The sequence below is a fragment of the Bactrocera neohumeralis genome, chromosome 4 (assembly GCF_024586455.1).
Source record: "Bactrocera neohumeralis isolate Rockhampton chromosome 4, APGP_CSIRO_Bneo_wtdbg2-racon-allhic-juicebox.fasta_v2, whole genome shotgun sequence".
NCBI lineage: Eukaryota > Metazoa > Arthropoda > Insecta > Diptera > Tephritidae > Bactrocera > Bactrocera neohumeralis.
Window position 1 is genome coordinate 82,878,855 of NC_065921.1, and position 26,014 is coordinate 82,904,868.

A 26,014-nucleotide genomic window follows, 5' to 3' on the forward strand; every position below is an offset into this window, starting at 1 on the left:
TCGGCACAACCTTTTATAAATGAGTCAGTTATGTACCTTTCTTCTTTGATTCGTGTTTAATATTTTATTTTTTGAAATTTCTAATTTCTCAAATGTTTTTCTAAATTGTCTATAATTTTCGGCTTTTCAAAAAAATTTAAGATATGCTCTGTAGACATGCCAATTGTTTATATATTGAATTTTATTATTAAATTATTATTAATTATTAAACTTATTGGGTTTCATTTTTAATTTTAGTTGCAATTAGTATTAAATTTTTTGAGTTTCAGTGTGAATAACATTTTATGAAATTTTCAACACTCTGTCCTTTTTCTTTACAAAATCATTAAAAAACCCCTTTGCAATTCAAATTAAACAAAATTTGCTTTCACTTCCACAGTGTTGCCTTTGATTTTTCAATAATTTTGTATTTTTAGTACAGCAAATTTCTTTGTAAAAACCTTTTTCACATGTTCTCGGCATTTTAATTTTCACCTTTTGTAAATAAAAAACAGCTGACTTATTGCAATATTGCCACGCAGCGCACATTTAACACAATTTGCCAATTTCAAACTATTTTTGGAATTTTCTTAGTTTAACTACAAGACAAGTTATTAACAAATATGAATCTGTTTGAATTTTTTGTTTCAGATAGATAAATCAAAGCATATTTCCCTCCCAAAAAAATCCTCAAAAAAATTGATTTTTTGAAGCCTCTAAAGCAAAAAAAAAAAAAAAAAAAAAACTATAAGCTTCCTGCGGCTATAACTATATATATTATTTATCTGGAGAATCTCCTCTATCCGACCATACCCATTTTATTCCCGAAATCCTGGGACGGTATACTAAAGCCGACCCCAGGTTTCCCCTGAATGAGTACGTTTAGTGTCTAAGACTTCCAGCGCAGCATTTTAACGTTCGGTATTGAAATATACATTTTTAACTTGCATTTATAAAACTCACCGCTTTTGAATTTGAGCTTAAAGCTAAACAAACTCGCCACGCTATAAGCTACATAAATATTAGCTTTTTGGTTAGGAAAGCTTAAACATAAATAAACAAACAGATTTAAAGCGCTTTGTTTAACAATTAGAACTTTATTCTTTAACATTCAATTATATTATATTCCAAAGCTTTTAAATCTGCTTATCTTTTTTCATATAAATTCTATATAATATCTATATTTTATTTATTGCTATAACAATTATCAATATTAACTAGCATGCTTATTTTGAATTGATTCAATTAAAGAAGGTTTTCCGATGCGCGAAGCTCCGTTTAAATATTGCTTTACATAAATTTTGACATTTAGTAATGTTTAGATCTTTGGACAATGAACGTAAAACGTTCTTAACGGAACTTACGCAAACGCGCGCATCGCTGCTACAGAGCCACTTGACATTTCACCCAAATTTGTTTTGCGATTTAATCGTGAAATTTCGAAAAGTCACATCAAACTAAAAGTTTCAAAGAAAAATTAGTTTACGAATTCGATATGCGCACACACTCACATTTAAAAAATACAATCCAAACGTCTTTCTCGGCCCATTTACATATGTATACATGAAACTCTAATGATTTGTGAAAAAAGCATTTTGGCTGTAAATAACGTTAGATTGATTTGATTTTATAAATTTAGAACGATTGCACAACAGCAGCAAAAGCAGCCGCAGCAGCAACGAGCAGCAAGCAGCAGCAGCAGCCAACCAAATAGCCGCAGCAATAATGTTGCTAGTGAAAAAACTTTTAACTAAATTCAACGAGCACTTTCCCAAGTTTGTTTTGAAAAATTACTCGTATATTTTCTTTGCTATTTTGATAGTTTCCCAAGCAAAAGGAAAAAATCCACAAAATTTTTCAAAAAAATTCGTCCTTTAAATTAGCAATGAATTATAATCGTCGCAGGAACATATGTAAGAAAACAATCATTTATTTTTGAATTCATTTCGATTCTCTCATAACTTTTCTCTCATAAAACGTTTGTTCTAATATTGGCGTGCTAACAATTTTTCGGCTCTACAACAAACAACAACGCGCTACAACTTGTAAACAACAATATTTGCCGCAATTGTACAGTTACTTTGGGCGATTTTCATCAATATCCAAATCCAACGCATCAAATTAAAGCGCAACACAATCGACGCCAAAATTCCGATCCCTTCGAACGTGATCCCTTCAAAATCCAATCGTACAATTTTCGTTACGCCGAGCGTCCCTCATACCCACTACCGAATTTGTACAATAATCGTGTACATTCAACGCCATCAACGTCGAACAAACGGTTTGAGACATTCTTCTACAATTATGACTTCACTCCTTCTGTGCATGACAAAGAGAATCCTCCAGCAAACAAATTTCGCGAATTTCGTCGACGAAAATTCCTTTTGGATCACCAACCGCAAAATCCGACAACAGCAGGTCAACACGCTGCGACAGCAGATAACCGCGAATCGTCGTCACTGCAACAAACCCATATGTATCAGCAATTGCACCCAATCGCCAATGCAACAGTCTACGCACGTGTCGGCACAAGCGCCAGTCAAACAGCAATTGCGTCGGCCGCTAGGACAGCTGCAACAGCAGCAGCAACAGCGGCCACGACAACAGCAAATGCCGCTGGACGTACGAGCCAATCGCGGCTCGGATACGAGCGTTTGCGTGGCGGCAACGTCGACAACGGTGGCGGCGTCGGTGGCAACAGGGGCGTTCGGCATTACCAAACACTTTGCAGTGCCACAGATACAAGCAGCATCGGCACAGCCGCCGGACTGCGTTATGGACGTGACAATGTCAGCACCTCATCGCACATGTCCGGCCAAAACAAGTACGCTCGCAAAACGAATGCGCGCTCTACTGGGAACCGAGAATATTTACGTGCACTCGCCACAGCCCACATTAACGAGTCGGCCAATCAGCCCAACTACCTTGGTCGGGGGCGTTGCAACAGCCGCACATCAGTTGAACGCGGCCGGCGGCCACGTCTTGAATCCCTGGGTAGCGGGAGCGGGTTTGCGCAAGGTAACAGCACCCTTGACGCCAGCCACGGCAATGCGAAGACCGCTGGCTTTCGCGAATTGTCAAGCGCAGGAACGTCGCCGACGAAATATGCTCGACAGCCCATACAGATCGTACACTCAGCTTCCCCGAATCGGGTAACTGCAACGGTGGAGAAGACGGAGGGCGCCTGTTCCGGTTGTCAGATAAATATCAATATAAAAGGTTTGGATTCTACACAATTGGGCGATAATGTCGTTATCAAAATTGAGTCCGATAAGCTGACACCCAGCAAAACGAATACGAAAACCGAACATACGCCCGTCGTAAGTACGTTGAATAATATCTACAACGGTACCGGTTGTATACAAAGTAGTGATATCGCCTTCGCAAAGTTGGTGGAAATTAAACGTAATTCCGAAATGAATCATAATCTCGATATTAAGCCGAAAGCAGTTGCACATCAAGCCAGAGCGACAATGCGTAATACTTCATCCTCATCATTTGTAATCGATAAACGTCTCTCTAAGTTTGCCGTGAACTCAACGGATGAACGCGAACAGCGCAAGCACAAGCCACGTAGCTCTTCACATTCTCGCATACCGTTGTCTTCATCAACCGCACGCGCGCTCGGTTTTACCAGTTCCAACACTGCACTACGCAATACGAATAGCACCGAAGTAATTCAACGCGCGCCGAGAAGTATCTCCAAGGAACGTATGCCAAGCATGGTGCCCTGGTGTTTAGACACCACACTACGGCATGGATTTTCACACGACGACGACATTGCGAAACCATTGCCGCCCACACAGCCCACGCCAGTGATGAAGCCCACAAGACCCTCGTATGATGCAACACTAAATGATGTGCGCAAAATGCGCCGTCAGGCGGTTGTTGCCGCATACAAGCCGTTTTCGCTGCAACGCACGTCCTTGGGCTCAACACTGCGTCCACGCAAGTCGGAAAACTTCAGTGGCAGTAGTAAACCCGGCAGCACAACGCCCAGCAATGAGATGAACAAGTTGTTGGAGAAAGCACAACAATGTAAGAAGTCGGCTGGCGCTGTTGCGTCCGATTTCCATGCCGAGAGCGCGCAGCATCGTCAGTCACATCACTCGCTGCGTGGCGCAAAAGTGAGCAAAAGCACTTTGCGCAGCCAATCAAGTTCGCAGTTGGAACTTAGACGTTCGCCTACGATGATTATGCATCGAAGCCGTTCCAGCATACGACAGGCGACACAATCTGCGAGCGACAATCAGAGTCATGTCACAACACCTCTCAATGTGAATATCAATGTGTTTGCAGATAAATTGAAATTGCTACGTGTTTGATTGCACAGAATCGAACAGACAGAAGATTTATCAGCAATTGTCTCAAATTAATGGGTAGAACTTTGAACTAGAACTTTGAAATTTCAAGAACGATCCGAATTTTACCAACTCGCACCAGTTCAACCGCATGGACGCCGAGTTTGTGAGCTGTTGATATGGACACGGCGGTTGAACCTTTGAAATGTGTGGCGTTTGCTTTGGTCTTCCTGGGGGAAGTGCAGAAAGACGTTGCGCATTTGAGGCGTTCAATTGCCGACACAATTCCCAGCCACTCTTTGCTCCATAAACGTCTTACGCGTGTTGGATGTTTATCGGCGTCCCAACAACAAAATTAAATAACCGTTATGCATGCAAATGTTCCTGTTATTTTTAAATTTAAAAAGTAACAAAAATTCCAAATTAAATCAAAATTCAAATACTAAGAGCCTCTACTTGGGATTTAATGCAATTTAAATAAAATCCTAAACGCCAGAAATGTTTGTAAACGAATTTATAAGTATACAATGACAACATTATATATTTTTATATTTATTTTACAATAACCTTTAAGTTGAAATAATGAAAAGAAAAGGCTTCGCGCTAAATATGGACATAATTAATAAAACAAAATTTTTGATGGTAAACAAGTCTTCGACTTTCGTACGTTTTTCGGTTGAATTCGCTCTCTATCTCTCTCTCTTTCTCTTTCTCTCTCTTTCTCTGAGAGCTTTTAAAGTTAAATTTTATTTTTTTATTTCGACTTCTTTACTGAAATTCATGATTAAACCACAACAATCCGGGTGATTAAATATCGCAGTGCAGACCTTCTCTACTGGGAGTAAGTAAATATTAGTTTTTTTGCACTTTGGCGAATAATACAAAACAAAAAGAAAGGAAAAGAAAAATTATTTAAATTATTTAATCATTTAAAAACATCGAAAGAGAAATAATGCATGCGACTCATACAGAATTAAATAATTTAGTTTACTGTGCAATATAAAAGTAAAAAAAATGTCTCACGAGAGCGCACTTTTTATTTCCTTTCATGAAATTAACTAATTTTATTAAAAAAAGTTTTATAATTATTAACTTAACGTTTTAATGGAAATATCTGTGTACACTTTTGTCAACTGGCAGCTAACGGTTGTGCTTTTGCCAATGGTATAATGGTTTACGTCTCAGCTTTGCATATGTTTTTAGCCAAGGCATATACCAAGTTAGATGCAGAGAGCTGAGTTCATGCAAAAGTAAACGGATTAACGGTTATAACTTATTTCAAAAATTATGGAAAAATATACGTATTTACAGTTAAAAGTAATGCTCAATATAAGCACAGAAATAATTAGAAAATTAAATTGGAGCAAGTGGAGACTCGCACTGGGTTGTGGAGCTGCTGATGATAATTAATAATCGAATTAATTCTGTATGAGCCGTTATGGATTTTTGCTTTTCGTTGCAATATGCAATATTTATAAGCAAATAAATAAAATTTTACAATTTTAAAATAAAATAAATAAATTAAGTTTTTTATTTTGTTTTCGAAATAACTTCAGATTTGAGAAAATAATTATATTTAAATTTTATTTAATAACAACTTCTTCTAAATTTTCAATAAAAGGTAAAGTTTTTTATTTTGTTTTCGAAATAACTTCAGATTTGAGAAAATAATTATATATATATTTTATTTAATAACAACTTCTTCTAAATTTTCAAAAAAAAGGTATAAGAAAAATATTAATATTGTTGAATTACAAAGTAAAAAAAAATGTGTAATTAAATTTAAAAAAATTGTTTTACGCATATTTTATAATTTTTTTTGAGAGTTTAACGAAAAAAATAATATTTTTCGTGTTTATTATTTTATTTTATTAATTTTTTTTAAGAAAAAAGTTTTAATGATATTTTTAAATATTGAGCGTTACAACAAATCAGCAGTTATTATTATTTTTCCTAAAATTCAACCTACATGTTTTCTTCATAAGTTTTTAACTTAAATTAAAAAAAAAAAACAAATCAAATAAAAAAATATTATTAAATTACAAAGTAAAGAAACAATTATTTACCATTTTTATGAGAATTCAACAATAAAAAAAATATATATATTTTTCACGTTTATTAATTTATTTTTTGACCAAGAAAATTTGTAATAATTTTGTATTTTTATTTGTAATATTTTTTTTAAATAATTCAAACATATGTTTTAAAGTTTATTTATCTTTTTTATGAGAATTTAACAAAAAAAGTAATTCTTAAATGAAATAATTATTAAATTATTAAAAAAAGGGTTTTTTAATAATTATCATAACAACAAATCACTAATAGTTTTTTTAAATTCAATTTATGTTTTTTCAGACAGTTTTTACTAAAAGAAAAGTATTTGGAAAAAAATATTATATTATTGAATTAGAAAGTAAAAAATTTGGAGGAAAAAATATTAAATTAAAACATATGTTTTAAATTTTATTATTATTTTTTTTAATCCTTAAAATTAAATTAAAGTATATGTTGATAATTTTACAATTTTTTTTTTGAGAGTTTTATGAAAAAATAATATTATGTTAAAAAAAAAAAATTAACGAATAAAAAAATTTACTTTTAATGATTTAAATTATCAAAAAATGACGAATGAAGAAAAAATTAATAATATTTTTTAGTGATTTTGTGTAGTTTAAATAATTTTTAAATGAAAAAATAATATTTTAAATGTTAAATAATATGTTTTAATATTTTTTTTAATTAATGAATAAAATTATTTTTTAATGATTTATATTATTAAAAAAATGATGAATGAAGATAAGATAAGTATTTTTAAATCATTTTTTGTATTTTAAAAAATATTAACTAAAAAAATTAATAATTAATTTGAATTAATTTAAAAAAAATGTGAAGAAAAAATTTTTTAATAATTTTTTGTAGTTTAAAAAAGTACTAAATGGGAAATAACATTTTCATCTTTAATATATTTTTTTAATTCATTTAAAAAAAAAAATTAAAAAATTGTATATTTTAATGGTTTATGTTATTAAAAAAATTATGAATGAAAAATATATATATATATTTATATACATTTATTGTTTTTTATGATTTTTTTACTTAAAAAAATTAATTTTTTAATGATCAATATTTGTTTTTTTCTTAATAATTATCATAAAAACAAATCAACAAAATAATATTTAACATGTTTAATATATTTATTTAATTAATTTAAAGAAAAATTAAAAAAAAATTATATTATTAAAAAAATTATGAATGAAAAAAATATGTATTTATATTGATATACATATATTTATTTTTTTATGATTTTTTGTACTTAGAAAAAATTAATTTTTTAATGATTAATAATGGTTTTTTTTTTAATAAGTATCATAACAACAAATCATAAATATTTTTTTTACTAAAATTCAACTTACGTATTTTTCATAATTTTTTAACAACTATTTATTTTGAATTTTAATTTATCGAATTTCATTAATTTAAATATAAATCCCACCACTTAAGCAACAAATGGCTATAATTACGTATATTTGTGTTATAGCTTTAATTTTTAAACATAACCTCTGCTTGTTCTTTTTTGGTTCATTTTTGTGGTGCATTGTCAACCAGTTGCTTTACATACATATTTATATACATATATGTAAATAGCGCTTTAGTGGTATTAACATGTATTTTTTTTTTGAATAAAAATAATTTAAATAAACAATTTTCGTTTGCAATTATTGCTTCCTTGTGGCAACTTTAGCATTTTTCCAAATATATGTTTATAAAGGTGTATGTACATATGTATGATGAATACTGTTAAGTTTTTACTTGCTTAAATAACTGTAGTTATGTGTATGTATGTAGGTGGGTTGCGATCCGTTTGTCATAGTCATATGTACTGGGAATAATTATGTATGCATATTAATTACAATAATTTTTATAAAAGTTGAATTTTGTTGCATTTTTGGTTATTTGTTTTCTGGGAAGCAATAATTTTTCATATGATTTTTCTGATATTATTGGTTGTATTAAAAATGTACTCAGTTGGTCAATTCAGATTTCCGTAAAACTTGCGTGTTTCGATTTACCGTTTATTTTCAAGTCGTTGTGTCAAACTTTAGCATACCTTACCGTTGCTTACTCATCGTCGTCATAATTTTGGTATGTGACATAACGTACAGCCGAGCTTTCGCCAGTAATCAATGACTGCGTAGGTGATAGTGTTGAAAAGGAGATAAAGAAAATATTTAAATTTAGTGATAATGCAAATTTAAGTGCTTAAAGTGCGTATGTACAAGTGCACAGTGGGACAAAAGCGCGCAAATGTTGGATGTGCTATGTTGGAAAAATATTAAAAAAAATATTAAGTTTATTAAGCAAAAATAATAATAATGTATAATAAATTAAAAGTGTTGTGCGTGAAAAAATTAATTTAATTAGGTAAAAATTATAAAAATTAATAATAGTAAATTAAAAAAAAAAAATTAAAAATAAAAGTATTAGATTTTAATAAAAACGAAACTTTTTTATTGGAAATTTATAAACAAAAATCAAGTTGAGAAGCTTATATTGGGTAGTCGAAAAAGTCTTTTCGTATTTTGTCAATAAATATGTAGTTAATTAAGCAAAAATTATAAATATAATTAATAATAAATTAATACGAAAATTACATAAAATTATTAGCTTTAAACAAAAACAAAACTTTTTTTGTTTGAAAATTTTACTTTATTGGAAATTTATAAACAAAAATCAAGTTGAGAAGCTTAAAAAGTAAGAAACTAAATTCGGAAAATTAACTTTGCCACTAAATATATAATTCCACTAAATTAATTTATAAAAGTCAGGGCGTTTAACATAAAGTAAAGACAAAATGTGCGTTTTTCACTAAAAAATAGATTACTTAATTAAAAAAAAATCCTAAATTACAAACATGATTTTGAGGAAAACTAATTATTACATCTAAATTATTTACTAAATTTAGAGGCTAAATTTATCTAATATAAAATACGAAATACAAAATATGTACATAAAAAATTTATGTATATACATAAACACCAAAGCTTGGCGCTAACGCAAGTATTAAACACTTTAAGAGGAACGAACTGATTGAAAATATACAAACAGCAACTAATTCAGTTAGAATATAATTAAACAAAAATAATAATAAAAATAATTTTGCAACTCAAAGACGTTCGCATTCAAAAGCCTCATTCGTCATGCCGTCATGCATAATGGCTGGACTCTTGGCCGTGGCCGTGAACACGACAGCATTGCCAGCATTCAAATTGCCATTCACATTCGCATTCACAGTGTTAGAGACCGACGCCAATGCCGGTGGCGGCGCAGACGCGTCAGTATCGGCTTCAGTCTCGGTACCAACCTTTTTCTCCTCCTTAGTCGGTGGATTCTTGAGCAGCGTCAGAAGTGGAGCGTAAATGAAGCACAAAATAGCGATACCGACTAACATCCATTCGAAACCGATGGTCTTGACCAGAGTGCCGCTCAGCGCTGGACCCACGGCAAAACCGACACAGAAGGCAACATCACCCAATGCATAAACACTGCCATAGACGGCCGAATGACGTATGTCGACAAGAAAACCAAGTTCGGGCATCATAGATGAGTCCACCATGCCGATGGCGAAACCCAAGCCAGCATTCGGTAGAATTAGATGTGTAATCGAGGTTGCCATAGGTATCTGCGAATTGCGAACACACAAAAAATTGAGTAAAAATCAGCAAATATCTAACAAAAGTATTTCACTCACCATTATCAAGCAACAGCCAATGATAATCAGGCCCAAACAGGCGGCAAACCAACGTCCAATCTTGTGACCCAAAGGACCGAAGAGATTTGTGCCAATTAAATAACTGATGGAGGCTGGCAAAAAGGCAACACCTTGCTCCCAACGTGTAGCGCCCATATTGTCAACCATCCACAGCGGTAGCGATGGCTCCAACATAGCAATACCCATATTCGCGAAAGTAATAGAACCTGGAAAATGTAGCGTTGAAGAAAAGAATTTTGCATAGTCCGCTTAAACCTACCAGCAGCGATCAATATATACGGATCGCTGATGAGCGCCTTTAGTGATGGTGGTTCCGTTTCGGCACGTTGTATCGACGGTTGTAACATGAAGAGCTGCAGCAGGCCATCACCCAAAGCCAATGCGGAAAGTATCAAGAATGGTGCGGATTTGCCAACGAACTCGTACATGACACCACCGAATGGCGGCCCGATAAGCACACCTAAAGCCAAACCGCCCAGCGCTACGCCCATTGCATTGCCACGTTCCTTGTCGTCGGTGTAGCGATCGGCTAACATACCCATACCGGAAACGGACGAGCATGAAGATCCGATACCTTGTAGCGCACGCGCCACAAATAACACCAAATACGAACGTCCAAAAGCGAAGACTAAGCGGATAAAATGAACATTATAAGCCTGATTCACAGTGAGTGGCACAAGGCACCATAAATATCGGCGTGTACTTACTAATTGTCGATATAAACATGATTACGAAGCCGGCAAACATGGGTATGCTGTAACCGATTCTGTGTAAAAGTTTGGATAAATATATTTAGAGGAGTAGTGTAAATTGGATTTTAAAAAAGTGTTGAAATAATGCTGTGAAAGGCTTTAAAACTCGAGTTGCGCTAATTTCGAGCTTAACTGTGCAAAGTGACGGTTGGGTTCGTGGAACCTTCCTAAAGTGGTTACAATGATTTCAGTACTTACTTATGCGTCAGTGGTCCAACAATCGGGTTGACTAACAATTGTACGAAAGCTTTTGATGCAAATAGAATTCCTACTTCAACGGTCTCGCCCACCAGTTCATTGTGTCGCTCTTCCATCTCCCGCCACATCGTGTAATTCTCTGTGAAAAGCAACAAATATATTAAAACAATGAGCACTGTGTGTATAGCTAGACCCTTTAGGTTCAGCTAAGACCCATGACGGCCAAGTGGCTTAAGGGCGTATTTATTCGCTGTTTCTAATTTTAAAATTTGTTAGACTATAAATTATCTGAACAGGTTTCTGCGATTATGCTCCAAGAAAGTACTGACAAAAGTTATCTGTTAACTTTTTAGGGAACTAAGTCCAAGTTCATTAAAATAATAGGTTAGTTAAATAGGCTGATATTTGTGTGACCACGAATAGTCCCACTTGGTCTGCTAGAGACGCTTGTCCGTTGTGATGCCCAGAACCCTTAAGTATGGATCAAAAAGACCGTCGTATTTCTACAAATCGTCTAGAGCCAGCCACAAATTTATTTTAACCAGCCAATTCGCCGGGTTTTTAGAAAGTATGACAACAAAATGCTTCAACCTTAGTCTGGTGAAAGCTGAACACTGAAGGAGAAATTGTCTCGCTATTTGCACCTCAGCTTCCCTTGCAACTTTAATAAGTTACGTACCGCAAAATCTTTAGCCTTATTAATAAATTTCCATTGAAACTGTTGGAATTATTTTTCATGTATGGAAAAGTGGAACTAGTTCTATAACTCAACAGGGATCATTTCAGTTGGTTGGCTTTTCTGATAGGTCAAAGCTTTAATTTTATTTAAAAAGATAGATCAAAGCTTTAATTTTCTGTAAAAAAGGTAATTTTCTTGACCTCCCACTATACTACAAGGATTTGAGATCAAAAATTTTCAATATATTCTCAACTTCGACTGTTAAAACCCGGAATGCAATGAAGTAGTTTTGCAGTTCTTTGAACATATTGACATGACTAACGAACAACCAGCTTCTGACTCTCTTTGAACATGAAACTCCTCAGGACGAGTTTCAAGCTGTCGCCGACTTCTGGAAAACTTTTATTCCTACGAACTCTGGCTAAAGCTGCGCTGCCTTGCGAGTCCCGGTGCTATATTATTTACTGAACTCTTAAAATCCTAAAATCTTATTTGCAAATAGTACTATATACTTTCATTACTGCCTTACCTTCCGGACTCAGTGTTGATACCTCCATCGTCGGCAGTGGTTCGCCATTCGCGTTGCAGGGTGACTGCGTAGGCGGCGGTGGTGTGTGCGTAGTGAGTGGGGTACGTGGAAAGCTGTCGAGCGGTGCATCGGGATGGCGTATGTCGTACAGGAACTCGGGTATAATAGGAACTGTAAATGAGAAGAAAAGTAGAAAAAGAATTAGAAAAAAAGTGTTGAATGTTGACAGGATGTTGTCAATTAAGTTAATATTGCATGTCTTTGTTGTTGCACGTCTATATTTTAACAATTTACAAGCAATTTAGCGTTGCAGCAGAAAAGTTAGTGGAACGTTGATGGCTCTTAATGGGGTTAAAAACAGTTAATGGGCGCCGTAAATTGTGTAGACAAGTTGCCAATTAATTGCAGTGCTTTTGCCACTGAGCTTTCTGCGTCTTTGCGTTTTTTAGCAAGCGCTTGAGGTGACCAAGCCACAGCGTTTGTTGGGTATTGTTTTGTATGTGCGGCCACTTGGCGGCCTTGCGTAGACGAAAGCAATTTGAAAGTGTAGCAATTGAATTAGGCCAAGCACAGAGTGGTTGAGGTTCAGGTTGGTGCGCGTTTCTACTTTATTGTAGTTAATTGCTTTCAGTGATGTTGTGGTAACGCTTTCAAAAAGTTTAAATAACATAGCAGTTACTACAAATTTATAGAAAGAGACGATTTTTTAACTATGTTTATAAATGTAATTTTGCGCAGTGGTAACACTGGCTCCGGACAATATGGTTCCGAAATGTTGTATTCTAAGTCTTATCCGAGCCTAATTGGATCTGATTTATTCAGCGAGAACCCCTAAAACTGCTTAATTAAAGTTTTCTCTCTTCTCATCGTTTTCACTGTATTTTCACGGTTCTCATGGAGGGAATAATAGTTGAACCCGGAAGGCAGACATTTTGAGAAGTGGTACCGAGTGGACAGTCCTTGGCCGAATAAAAATCCGGAATCGTTCCGGTTACTTAGACCGACTGTCGTGGGAACGGCGCCTCCAACCGAACTTTACCGCGATTATTCTCTCACTCGTCCTCAAATCAAGAGCTTTTCGGATTTAACTTTGTTTGGTGCCTTGAACTATTTACTTTTACCTCAATTATTCTCTCACTCGTCTTCAAATCAAGAGCTTCTCGGATTTTACTTTGTTTGGTGCCTTGAACTATTAAGAACTTTCGGACTCGTACTCAAGTCAAGACTTTTTTGGGCTATGCTCGGAGTCTCAAACTAGCAAGAACTAGGAAATAAGAAACGACAAACGAACTATGTTAACATTTAAATTACTTTAGCTTGTATGTAATATAGGTAATGATTTTCGAGGGAACGCCGCCACCAACCATCCTGTAGCTTGATTACTCTCATTAATTCGAGCTCAAACCAGGAGCTCTTCGGATTTAATTTTGCTTGGTGTCTTGAACTATCAAGAGCTTTCGGAGTCGTACTCAAGTCAAGATTTTTTCGGACTAAGCTCGGAGTATTAAAGTAAGTGTACTGATGAACTTCGGACCTCCTTGAAAACTCGCCTTAGACATGGGTCATCTCTTACCTCTGTAAGAGTTTTGTCGAAAAATAGCAAATATCCAGTTAGTCTGGTAGGCGAGTGCATCCTCAAGCTTTTGGTGAACGGAGGATGGAGCCATGTCTAGAAGTTCACGCAAGTGAGGAAAGTTCTCTGAGCACCATTCACTTGGGAGTGGCCAGAACCGATTCTTTTACATATGACTCAAGCAGCTCACGACTTCCGGTCTTAGACCAAGTATCCTCTGGGTAGCCGAAAAACATGCGTTTGAAAGCGAAGCAAAAGTGAGAAAACGAAACTGTTCCCCAGCGTTGTGTGCTGAGCTTGGGACCCGCCACATAAAAAACCCAATGAAAATGAAACAACAGCCCCGGATAATTGACCTCCCTTTTGATGAACGAAATTTCACTAAGCAAAGAATATTGGACTCTGCAGTAGCGCCACCTCAACATCTAATATACAGGAATATACTTGTATATATCATTACAATATATTTACAATGGCATCGCTAACCTCCAAAAGTACTCATAAGTAAGTCGTAGGCTCACTTCAGGAAATAAAAAAACCCACTGACGTGCGCAGACATCAATTGCATTTAAACAGCAAATAAACCACATTTCCGCAAGTTGGTCGTTTAGTCGGTCAGACAACCATTTACACGGTTGTTGGGTCGCTGTCGGCAGCTTTTGCTCGACGCGCTTGGGGTCGGCGTGGTGTTTGTTGTTCGACGGGGCGCATTCTATGAACATTGCATTGGCGCCGGAAGTGGATCGTTATGAACTTTTACGAAATTCAATTTGTTATTTAGCAGCTACTCGGCAAGTGCAGCACTTACTCGCCTACCCATGCTCTAGCATTCTTCGAGCATATAGATGGACGTGTTCCATGCGCCGCTACTAAAAGTGCACAGACAATTCGCCGTAAATTGCAAATATACTTATGTGTGTGTGCATTGTGCGATGCGGATAATTATTGCGCGCGTTGATGATGTGTTTATGCGTTGTTGTTGATGGTGCAATGTGCGCCCCAAGCCTTGTAAACCGCTAATCTTGCTTGGAATGTGTTGGCTCGTGCCAAATTGCTTTCGGATCGGTTGTGTTATTGGTAGAAGACGAGTTGGTAATTGTGTTCCGGTATTTAAAAAGGCGTGTGGTATTGGTGTCTATAATCCCGAAATTTGAAAATAATTTTCGGGATTTCTGGTTACTAAATCAATAGTCAGAGGCATGTACGTTGACAACATCTGATGAGTCGACGTTATGGGTTTTCGAAAGAAAGGTCCTGCGGAAAATTTGTGGTCCTTTGCGCATTGATTACGACGACGTTGACATACAAGTAGTACGCCGGCTACGTTGGCTAGGTCATGTCGTCCGAATATACGAAAAGACTCCATCTCTGAAAGTATTCGACGTAGTGCGCGCCGTGGGAAGCAGAGGAAGAAGGAGACCTGCACTCCGTGGGAACCGCCAGGTGGAGCAGGACCTGTCCATCTGTCAGTTAATTTCTGATTTACCGAAAAAAGGAGTCTCCGTTTCAGCACAACGAAAACTACTGCGTCAAAGGTATTGTATGAGCAGGCGCTGAAAATGGACACCAACAAAGAGAAGATACGCCATATTATACATTTTTCCTTCGATAAAAGTCTGGCGGCTGAATCGCAGCTTTGGCCATGGAGAATTCTCGTGGTCGCATCACGGTGAGCCGGCGCAAACGGTAGTGAAGCCAGAAATGAAGGTCAGGAAGGTTTTGCTGTGCGTTTGGCAAGGTTGGCAGGGTCTACTATCAGTTGCTTCCATAGAGCCAATAATTTCGACCTGTGCTGGCAACAATAGAAACTACCGTCCAGAATCGGACAACTTTGGCCAATAAAAGAGAAATTGTGTGCCGTCGGGATAACGAGGCTCATCAATAGTGACACACCAAAAGCTTCGAAAGCTTGGTTGGGAGGTTCTTATGCATAGACCTTATAGTCTGGTCCTGGCTCCAAATGATTACTACTTGTTCCTAACTTTGGCGAATGTCTTTGGCAATTGATATTTCTGGAATTGCACACTAATGGGCTGACATCAGTTATCAGCCTTACTTAAGCTCACTCGAATATAGTTACTTAGACATGTTTTTAAAAATTTCGGGATCCCGGTAGGTAGTATGCAAATACATCATCTTATTCCAGTAGTTATTTAGCCAATAGATTGAAATCATTAAAGGCCCGCAATGTGGCTTACACATTTACATATATAAATTACATAAGTTGCTAAGTAGGCACTTAAGTACACTTGTTATAGCGGCAATTAAATTCAAATCAAACCTGTATGTATTATGCATGCGATAGACATTTTATTATGAAACTAAAGTTATCTGCATATTATTATACCTTATGTCCTTAATCAATCAACAAGAATAGTCAGTAAACTGGTATTGGAATTCAATATTATGCAGTAAGTTGTAACGGAAGATTAGCAAGTTATTGCTTCTAAGGAGTATTGAAATATAATCACCAAAACATAAGTTTTGTTAAGTGTTATCAGAGAGCTTCTTAGAATATATAACACAAAGATAATGTACTCATGCGTAACTCATCATCGGGCTGATGACGGTATCATATTGAGTCCACATACCTCAAGTAGTAAAAAGTACTTATTTTTTCAGTTTTTTTGACAGATAATGCGTGAGATTTGTCAAGCTGTCATTTTTGTTCAGTATTGTTTGGCAGCTCATCATGGAAAGACTTACGCCTGAACAAGGCTTACGTATCGTTCAACATTATTACGAAAATTCACGTACTGTAAATTAAGGGTTTTCTCACGCTTTGCTCAACTTATGCTCAACATAACCGGCCTACTGAGCGTACTATTCGCAACACCATCATCCATTTTGAGACCCAACATTCATTATTGAATAATATTCGACCTAATAGACCACGTCCAGCACGTCCACGCAGTGAAGAAAATGTAGCAGCCGTAGCTGAGAGTGTATACGAAGACCGTAGAGAGTCAATTCGCGCCGTACGCAGCAACTCGGACTGACCTATGGAATGACTTGGCGCATTTCATGTCGAGATCTTACAATGAAAGCGTATAAAATACAGCTTTTGCCAAAACTGAAGCCGCTCGACCTTCCCAAGCGACATTGCATCGCTGTATGGGCTCTTGAAAAGTTCCAAAAAGATCCTACGTTTTAGAACCAAATTTTGTTCAGCGATCAAGTTCATTTCTGACTCAATGGATATGTAAACAAGTAAAATTGACCCATTTGGAATGAAAGGCAACCTGAAGAAATTCAATAGCTGTCATTTCTTTCAGAAAAAACAACGGTTTCTTCAAAAATGATGCCGGTGAGAACGTAACCTCAATGTCAATCGTTATCGCGCCATAATAACCGACTATTTCATGCCTGAAATTGAAGCTTGTGATTTCGGCGACATTGCCACATATCGCTTCAATCAATGGATTTATGGAGAGAACACTTCGGTGAGCAGATAATGTCACGTTTTGGCCCGGTCGATTGACCACGCAGATTATGTGATATCACACCGTTAGACTTTTACCTGTGGGGATATATAAAGTCTAAAGTCTATAGTCTATGCGGGTAATCCAATTATACGCCAGTTACCAGTCGAAATGCTCGAACGAGTCATCGAAAATTGGACTCAACGGTTGGACCATCTGAGACGTAGTCGCAGCCAACATTTGAAAGAGATACATCTTCAAACAATAAATGCCAAAAAATGTTCTTTCGAATGATAATAAATTTTCTCCATTAAATTTGAAGTTTCTGTCTTTTTTCTTTAAAAAAGAAGGGAATCTCGAAATGGATGACCCTTTACATATGATTAGAAGATCGGTCAAACTGTGAACCAAATTTTTCCGGTATTACTGGAAAGCAGCTGTCTGGATCCCTAGCTGGTTGATACTTAGCTTGTGAGTCGGGCTCTTGTCTATTACTGAGTAAATATATTTTTGGAATACCGTGAATTCAATTTTATATACAACATTAAACGCATGGGCTTGAAAACTCAGCGTAAGTTCCTTTCCTCAACTCCACGTGGGCTCGTTTAATGAGAAAAGTTGGGAGAATGAATCATCGGTGAGGTTGTGTAGTCTGCGCTGAGGCTCGCGTGTCAGAGACACTTTTACCACAAAACAAAAAATAACAAACGGTAACATTGCAACAGTTCGGACGGTCGCTAAGGCGTAACAAACATTGCTGCGAAACGGTGGAAAGGGAAGGGAGGGAGGGAAGGTGCAACCACACAGGAATCAGCAAGCCGGCAACTTAAACAGATTTGTTTAGTTATTCTACTTGGCGGCGACGGTAGTGCAAGCGTGTGTCGTTTACATTATGTTAACGGAATGTGGGAAATGACGAAGCAGTCGCAGACGAACAGAGCATTTGATGTGTCACAATTTTTATGTTGACGACATTACGAGTTAGTAGTTTGTTTGATGAGTAGAGTCGACCGGCTGACTACGACGCTTGATGACTGGCATTTGTGAATGCCCGCAGGACGAACATTTTGTCTTGGCATTTGAGCAAATTTAACGATGTCAAAGGAAAGGTGGCACTAGGACTAGAGTATTGATAAAAATCAAGCTTTTAGTCGTCGCACGGAAGTCAATTTGAGACAAGCTATTTGGAGCACGTATTTTAACTAAAAAAAAGCTTCGGCACATCGAAGCGCTGACGATACACAGTTTGTTGTGTTGTTTAGTTAATGGCGGCTCACATATTCGCGTGGCACAGAACTTATTGAATAAATGAATAATCATTGCATAAATTAAAACTTTCGGTTATGGAAATGCTGAAATCATCAACAATTTGGGAATCCGCTAGTCGGCCGCTTTTTGTGCGCTCAATTTGGCTGGAAGCGCCGAAAACTGGGCGTGCCGGTGCACAACGCCATTTCATACTGGACTACGAGCCAAGACAGCGGCGCATACATTCGAAGTCGGCGGCGAGCATACGCAGAAATAAGGCGCATGGTAAGCATTTACAGTTATGAGCCACGATACAGTGCTATACAAATTATTAATTACTTGCTTTCGTACTGCGTATAGCCACGTTGCAACATTCACATTCATATGACTTTGTTGGCGATTGGCAGGATCATAATCAGTGCAGATTTGCGGAAGAGCCGCAAAGAGATTTATTACTCATTGTGCCAGCCAAAGTAGAGCCACCAGCGGCAGCGTCAACGCAACAGACACATCTCCTTCAACAGAAATACTCAAACAAAACACCATCCACTCCGGCGGGTCGCAGCCATAAACGAGCAACACTTTTTTTTCGCCATCGCCCACCGCGTCACGGTCCACTTCACGAACTCTACGAGCTGTATTCGCGCCACAGTTCACTACAAGATCTGCAATCGACGCTCTCACAAGCGAACTCACATGCGGATGAGCGCCTGGCGGAGCGTGTACTAAATTGGCTCGATTTAGCTGGCAAGCGTATTGACACCACTCAGCCAACTGAAGCTCCTAGAGACATCAGTGAAATGGGAAAGCGATCGAAAAAGCCAACGGCAAAGACACTAACAACACAGGCTCCACAAACTGCAACAATTGCTACTACCAGCAACAAGTCGCATACTCTGCGTTCCGCCAACACACAAACCCAGCCACACCCACAATCACAAATCACTACAACACAAACGTCCTCCAATGCAACACGTTCGCGTAAACAAGTCCGCTATGCAAGCGCTGTGCGCCCAGAGCAAATCCCAACAGCGAGCCAAACGGATCAAACTCGATCCGCAGATCCCGTCAAGCACATCACAATCATTTTCGATCGCGAGGGTGTGCCGGTGCGCTTCAATCGACCAGTACGTAACATAGATTTATGTAGCCTAAGCGCTAGCCCGAGCACAGTTCGTCGCATGGCTGGTACTTTGGCTTCCGCACGACTCTACAATGAAGGTGAGCGTTCTTTCGTGCAACCAGCATTGAAAACCGTCTCCGCGAAACAGCGTCGCTCCACTGAGTTGGAGCATGGCGCATATGCAGCGAAGTCAATGCAAAAACGATGCCACGATGCGGGTGCCTACGATGCCAAAAAACAACTGCATATTTTTATGCCGAATTTACCGAAGAAGGGTCTATTAACAGCGGCCGGTACGAATGATAGCGTTTGTGGCAGTGCCGATGATACGGTCAGTGGATTGAGCAATGTATTCAGTGAGCTTTGTAAAATTTAATATGGCTTAAGTAAATGTGTATTAAAAGTGAAATATATAAATTTTCAATAAAATGCGCAAAATCGTTAAAACTACAAAGAAAACGAGAAAGAAATGTGTAAAAATCAAAGAGATAGGTATTTTGGTATTTCCTTTTCTAGAATCGAATTTGAAAGGTTGTGCAATTCAGAGTTGAGAGAGTTAGCTTTTAATATCTCTAATAAATGTAGAAGAATGGCATGCCTTCCCTAGAAAAACGTTCAGGCCTTAGATTACTTTCAATATCAGCCGCTTAACAAAACCTAACCCTCAGGTTCTTTCTGAAGTACATAAAGTGCATTGGCCGATTTTTACGATAAGTGAAATTATTCAACAAAGAAGTTCCATTAAACGTTCCGTGCGGAATCAAATTTCTGGTGCCGAAACGTTCAGAATGTTGGAAAAGACATTCTAGTAAAATTATTTGTCGCGAGCAAGAGTTTTTCATTGGTACAAATTATTCAAAGCGGGTCGAGGGCGCGTTGACGACGAACTATGTATATCCAGGATGGCCATCAACATCAACTGATGATCAACACGTCAATAAATTAAAGGAATTGGTGCTTGAGAATTGACGATAAACAGTAAGTGATCTAACTGGCATTGTTGGAATATCGGAAGGATCAGTGAAAACTATTTTCAATCAACTATTATCAATTTTTTTTGAAAAAAGCGTCCCGTTAACGTCTGTGAAGCAATGCTTTCCGACTACCAGGATGTCATGAAACGTATTATTACTGGCGATGAGTCTTGGATCTATGCTTACGACCCGGAAACAGACGATCAATCGGTCGAATATCATGGCAAAGGTGACCCGAAGCCGAAAAAACCACGTCAAAGCAAATCAAAAATCAAAGTTATGTTGACAGTTTTCTCCGATTATCGTGGTGCAGTGCATTCCGAAAAACTCAAACGACCGCTCCATGGAAACCGTTTTGAGTCAATTGAAGGCATCAAACGTGAATCGCTAAGTGCATTGAAGGTTATTCCAGAAATTGACTATAACGAGTGTTTCGAGGATTGGAAAACACGTTGCCCCAAGTGTATTGGAGCCAAGGGGATTACTTTGAGGTGACCGACATAGATTTGGAAGAAATAAATTTAAAATTATGAACAAAGTCTTACTATTTTTTGCTCATAGTAGTACTATTGGCTAATGTACTGCCTTATACAAGTATAAATATGTACGTAGCATATTCAAACAGTCAAGGCTACAGTTGACACTGTGAAATTAGTCAAGAAGCTCAAATGAAATCATCCAAGAACACGTAATGCTGCATTAAGTCAACAAAATATGACAAAAGTTTGCCTGCGGTTATTTTTCGGCTTAAATGCAATTCGGCAAAGTTCGAAACTCCCGCAGCGCGAATATCGTAGAAAGTAATTTGTCTTAGCGCGAGTGCATTTTACCGTTGAACCGCAGCGAGACATTGCAAAAGTCGTTTGCCGTTGAACGGCCATGAACGCGGCACGCCCACCTATATTTATATATGTGTATACATGTGTCTAGGTTGTTGTAATGGGTTTATAAAAAAGTTAAAGCACTGCATGCCATAATATATAATAATAATACATATATAATATATGTATGTATGCTAGTTTTGTTTATACTCAGTACATCATTATTTTATTATTATTTCGTCACTTTGTATTCACTCTTGGTTGGCTGGCATGATTGATATCATGTCAAAAGTGAATTAAAATCTTTTATTGTCTTGATAATTACTGCGCAATACCGCAGGAAAAAGGCTTAGAGGTCAGACACTAGTATACATATGTATGTATGTTCATAGTATGCAGTAATAGTACACACGCGTATAAGGTTATATGTCCTTATTGCTAAAATAGGTTAGAAGAGCTTTGTGTGCTTTTATAAAATATTGTACAAGTATCTGAATTCAGGTTTCTTATCTTGCCACCCAAGAATTTTCCAAATTTTGATGAACTGGCTCAATTGTTTTAAGGTTCTAGCCATTAGTACTATATTGTAGAGCTCCGAAGATAGTTCAAATTATTCTTAAAAGCTTGTAGATGAATGGCCACAGGTTTTAGGTCTTCTTCAGTTATTTTATTGTAGATTGTTTGTTTTTCTGTGGCTTGTAAATAACTAAAGTGATTATACAGCTGACGTGACCTTCTGGAAACGATGGAGATATTCTCTAAAATGCTGGCAAGATATCACTACACTTTTCGAATATTTTTACAGGTTTTTAAAGAACTTTTTGGCGAAGTATTGTGTATATTGTAGGGTTAGAACTATTTATCAGCTATTTATTATCATATAGGGTTAAAAACAGGATGAACCACGCAAAATTTTTGAAAAACAAAAACGTAGAGTTTGTAAAAATTAATTTAGAAAAAAAAATCATAAAAAAAAAATGTTTTGAAAATTAAATCCTTCTTGAAAAAAAAGTTTTTGAAAAAAAAAATTTTGGAAAAAAAAGTTATTTAAAACAATATTTTTGAAAACGGTAACTTAAATTCAGAGTTGAAAATTGAGTTTTAAGTTATTTTGGTTTTCATTTTATACGAATGAAAAAACTGTCGAAAACTATATTTTCAAAACGATTTTTTTTTTGAAAAAAAATTTTAGTTTTCATACAAAAAAAATTAAAAAGTGACCATATATGTAAACATATCGTTAGCAAAATAACGTATCATCAAAAAATTCAAAATTGAGTTTTTTTACCAATCATATTGTATGTGTTTTCATCAAGTGCTTGTTTTAAACAAAAACGTATCATTTTTTATAACAGAGTGTTTTCTTGTTTTATAAAGTTAGAAAATTGTTTATGTTTATTTTTTGAAAACATTTTTTTAAAAAATAATTTTTTTCAAATTAAAAAAAAATAACTCAATTTTCAATTCTTTTGAAAAACAAAATTGTTGTTAAAAATAAGAGTGTTTGAAAACGTCTAGCTACCTTAATTCCAACCGTTGCAAATAAGTTTTTTATTTTTTTTGAAAAACAATGTTTCTGAAAAAAAATCAGACCCGTGCTTTTTTTTTCAGCAAAAAAGTTTAACAACTAACAGAAATGGTTTTTGAAAACTTAACCTAAAGATCAGTTTTTATTAACTTACTGTAATTACCATATTTAAATTTAGTCTAACATAACTCTGTCTAACTCATAATTTTGGGGAAAACAAATGTTTTTGAAAAAGCTGTTTTAGAAAAAACTTTTTTTGAAAAAAAAAAATGTTTTTGAAAACAGAATAAAAATGTTTTAAAAATGTTAAAAAAAAAAATTGAAAACGGTAATAAATTTTTTTTTGAAAAAAAATTTTTTTGAAAAAAATAGTTTTTTTGAAAAAAATTTTGAAATTAACATTTTTTGAAAACGTCTAACCGTAATGTTTTTGAAAAAACTGTTTTAAAAAAAAATGTTTTTATCATGTTTTTATATATTTACTTACATTAACTACCTACTAGTTACAGGTATAGTCTCTTAGTTTGTCCACTGTGTACCTTTTCAACATTGTACCCTGAGGCGTATACGTTACCTCACTGAGCATAATATCATATATGTACGTACATGTATAAAATAAATATAATTGTGCACATTCACCCATATGCATGTGTATTGTATGTAAACTAATATGAAATATACAAGAAAATATATGCAACTCAAAATCATGACAAAAAGTAGTCTAAGATTTGTGATGAGTATTTGAAGACCCTGTAGGACATTCTATTAAAATGAGCTACTTATGTATTTGTATGTAAACAGTTTATATGATTTGTTATAATATTTGTTAAATTTGGCCTACTGCCTGCTCTTGACTGCCATTCGACGACTATATCGTGTTCAAACACCGCACTATCGCCCCAAATGTGAAAAAATTAACTAAATTTGTCTTGAGGAAATTTCATGGAATTTTTTTATATTTTATTATTTTATTTATACGCTCTTTATGTTTTAAATAATTTATTTAAAACTATATAAGTTGTTAATTTGATAGTTTCAACTAGTCAACAACTAGTTAAAATGGGACTATTCTGTATACTAGTACTAAAACTTAACATTAGAAACCTAACATTAGAAAGTGTTATCTCAATTAGGGTAGAGGTGCAAACCAATTATTATGAAACGGTCTATATTTAGCGCATATACTCAATATTTATAGCTAAGAATAAACATATTGATTTGTTCGCCTATGGCAACACGCTCTCAAGCAGCTGCGAAATTTCAAAAGCCGTCAAAATGTTATAAATAATTGGCATGCAAAGCCGCAACGCCTTGAGGTAGGCTAAACAAAACTATGGGTGAAACAAAAATATAATTTTAATAAGCAAACTGCAAAAGGTAAAAGCAATAAATCGACTGTCGCCACTGACTTTCATATTTTTGTCGTAATTTTGATGGTTGTATGTTTTGTTGTCGGTTTTATTGTTGGTTTTATTGTTTGTTGGTTTTATTGTTTGTTTTATTGTTGTAGAAGTAAAGTTTAGTTACATAGTACTTCACTGACGACAATTTAAGCTGGTAGGCAGCGCTTGTTGATTGTTTATTTGGCTGGTAATTAGGGAGTCGGGCGTGAGACTCTGACCATGTCAGGGGGTGGTAATGATGGTTAGGGTGTGTGTTAAAGTTTCGGTTCTTTTTCTGCTCAAGCGCGTTATAAATAAATGAAGGGAATTTTTACAACCTTCTGAACATGTTCTGACAGAAGGCAGTTCTGTGATAATAACAACTCGGGGGAAAAGCCAAGTCGTAACTTGTCCACAAAAATATGTATATTTCGATGAAAAATGACGAAATTACAGTTCATAATTGTTTAAGCGGTTGAAAAAAGTAGTAGAAGAAGCCCCAGTGTCTATTTTTTAAGTTCATAGTACGGAAATCGTTTAGGGATTCCGCTTGCATAAAATCATATTTCTTCCAATTTTCTTTTGAACGTACAGCCTTGTACTCGACACAACTGCCACCCGGTATAAATCAAGCAACGCGACTGTGAGTCACCCAACATTGGCTGTTGAATGCGTGCTGTTGCTCGATTTTCTCCATTATTTTAAGTGCAAAAGTTGGGTGACCTTTTCGAAACTAATTTTGACGGCGCGGCGTATGCACGCACATATATACTTCACTCTATATGCACCCTTGTATACATGGACTCAGGCTTATAAGCCCCATATAGCCTAAATTTAATATGCAAACATACTATATATGTATGTATATGTGCATACATATGTATATACAAACGTACGAATACGTTTTAATATTTCATATGTCAATTGTATGCAGTCGCGCGGGTATACGCGTACGACGTTGAAATTATAAGTCGTCGCATATATATTGTTCTTCTTTGAACTTTTTATACCCTGCATAGGTTACATTAAGCTAGCCATGGAATTTGTAATACACAGAAAGAAACGTCGAATACTTTATAAAGCATATATATAAACAAGTTTGGAAGAGCTTGTGGTCTAGGACTAGTTTACCGATTTTATTAAGGTAACTCATATATTGGTTAGATCAATAAAACTATTGTGCTTTGTAGCAACATGTTGCAAAAGTATAAAAAGCCAGTGCCGCCAGCTGATTTGTTCAGTCTGTATATACGTGAACTAGTCCCACAGTTTTCGAGATATCTGTATGAAATTTTACACACCTCTTTTTCTCCCCAAGAAGCTGCTTATTTGGCAAAATCACCGCTATTGGACCATTATAGCATATAGCTGCCATACAAATTGACTGATCAAAATCAAGTTTTTGTAAGGAAAATTTTTTCATTTGACGAGATATCTTCACGAAATTTGTCATAAATTTGTCAAGACATCGGAGAAATCGTTCAGATCATGTCACTATAGCATATAGTTGCCATAATTCTGTCATTATCATACTTCCAATACTGATCGATCAAAATTAAGTTCTTCTATAGAAATTTTTTATTTGTGAAAGGTATTATGGCTTCAGCGCCAGCGAAGTTAACGTTTTTTTTGTTTCTTGCTTTTCCTTTTCTCGTCATCAATGAAATGGCAATTTGTCTCTTCATTGTTGCGCGTCAAACTTAGTTGTTGCTTTATTATGCCTTAGTTAGGACTA

The 26,014-nt window shown here is 35.9% G+C and overlaps 4 protein-coding genes across 11 annotated transcripts in view; 2 read left to right on the forward strand and 2 right to left on the reverse strand.

Moving 5' to 3' along the window:
- LOC126757400 (C3 and PZP-like alpha-2-macroglobulin domain-containing protein 8) overlaps positions 1 to 26,014 on the reverse strand; it is a 185,511-nt gene that overhangs the window by 149,393 nt on the left and 10,104 nt on the right. The gene's annotated exons all lie outside the window — the stretch shown is intronic.
- Positions 1,822 to 4,304, forward strand: LOC126757385 (uncharacterized). The gene is made up of 2 exons (XM_050471252.1): positions 1,822 to 1,892; positions 2,056 to 4,304. Exons 1-2 carry the CDS (start codon positions 1,865 to 1,867, stop codon positions 4,302 to 4,304), a joined length of 2,277 nt encoding a protein of 758 aa, XP_050327209.1. The 5' UTR covers positions 1,822 to 1,864.
- The window catches only part of LOC126757387 (synaptic vesicular amine transporter), a 59,384-nt gene continuing 41,047 nt past the window's right edge, over positions 7,678 to 26,014 (reverse strand). For 7 of the 8 annotated variants that reach the window (XM_050471258.1, XM_050471260.1, XM_050471256.1 and 4 more), the window contains 6 exons: positions 12,209 to 12,379; positions 11,001 to 11,139; positions 10,758 to 10,816; positions 10,310 to 10,678; positions 10,030 to 10,256; positions 9,016 to 9,960 (listed from right to left, as the gene is read on the reverse strand). In XM_050471258.1, the coding sequence (XP_050327215.1) occupies positions 9,445 to 9,960; positions 10,030 to 10,256; positions 10,310 to 10,678; positions 10,758 to 10,816; positions 11,001 to 11,139; positions 12,209 to 12,379 (1,481 nt within the window). In that variant the 3' untranslated portion in view covers positions 9,016 to 9,444. Of the gene's footprint in view, positions 8,469 to 9,015; positions 9,961 to 10,029; positions 10,257 to 10,309; positions 10,679 to 10,757; positions 10,817 to 11,000; positions 11,140 to 12,208; positions 12,380 to 26,014 lie in introns of those variants that run through there. The other variant, XM_050471261.1, reaches the window with a different exon arrangement.
- On the forward strand, positions 18,466 to 19,958 carry LOC126757408 (uncharacterized). Its single transcript, XM_050471306.1, has 2 exons — positions 18,466 to 18,736; positions 18,812 to 19,958. Exons 1-2 carry the CDS (start codon positions 18,547 to 18,549, stop codon positions 19,948 to 19,950), a joined length of 1,329 nt encoding a protein of 442 aa, XP_050327263.1. The 5' UTR covers positions 18,466 to 18,546; the 3' UTR covers positions 19,951 to 19,958.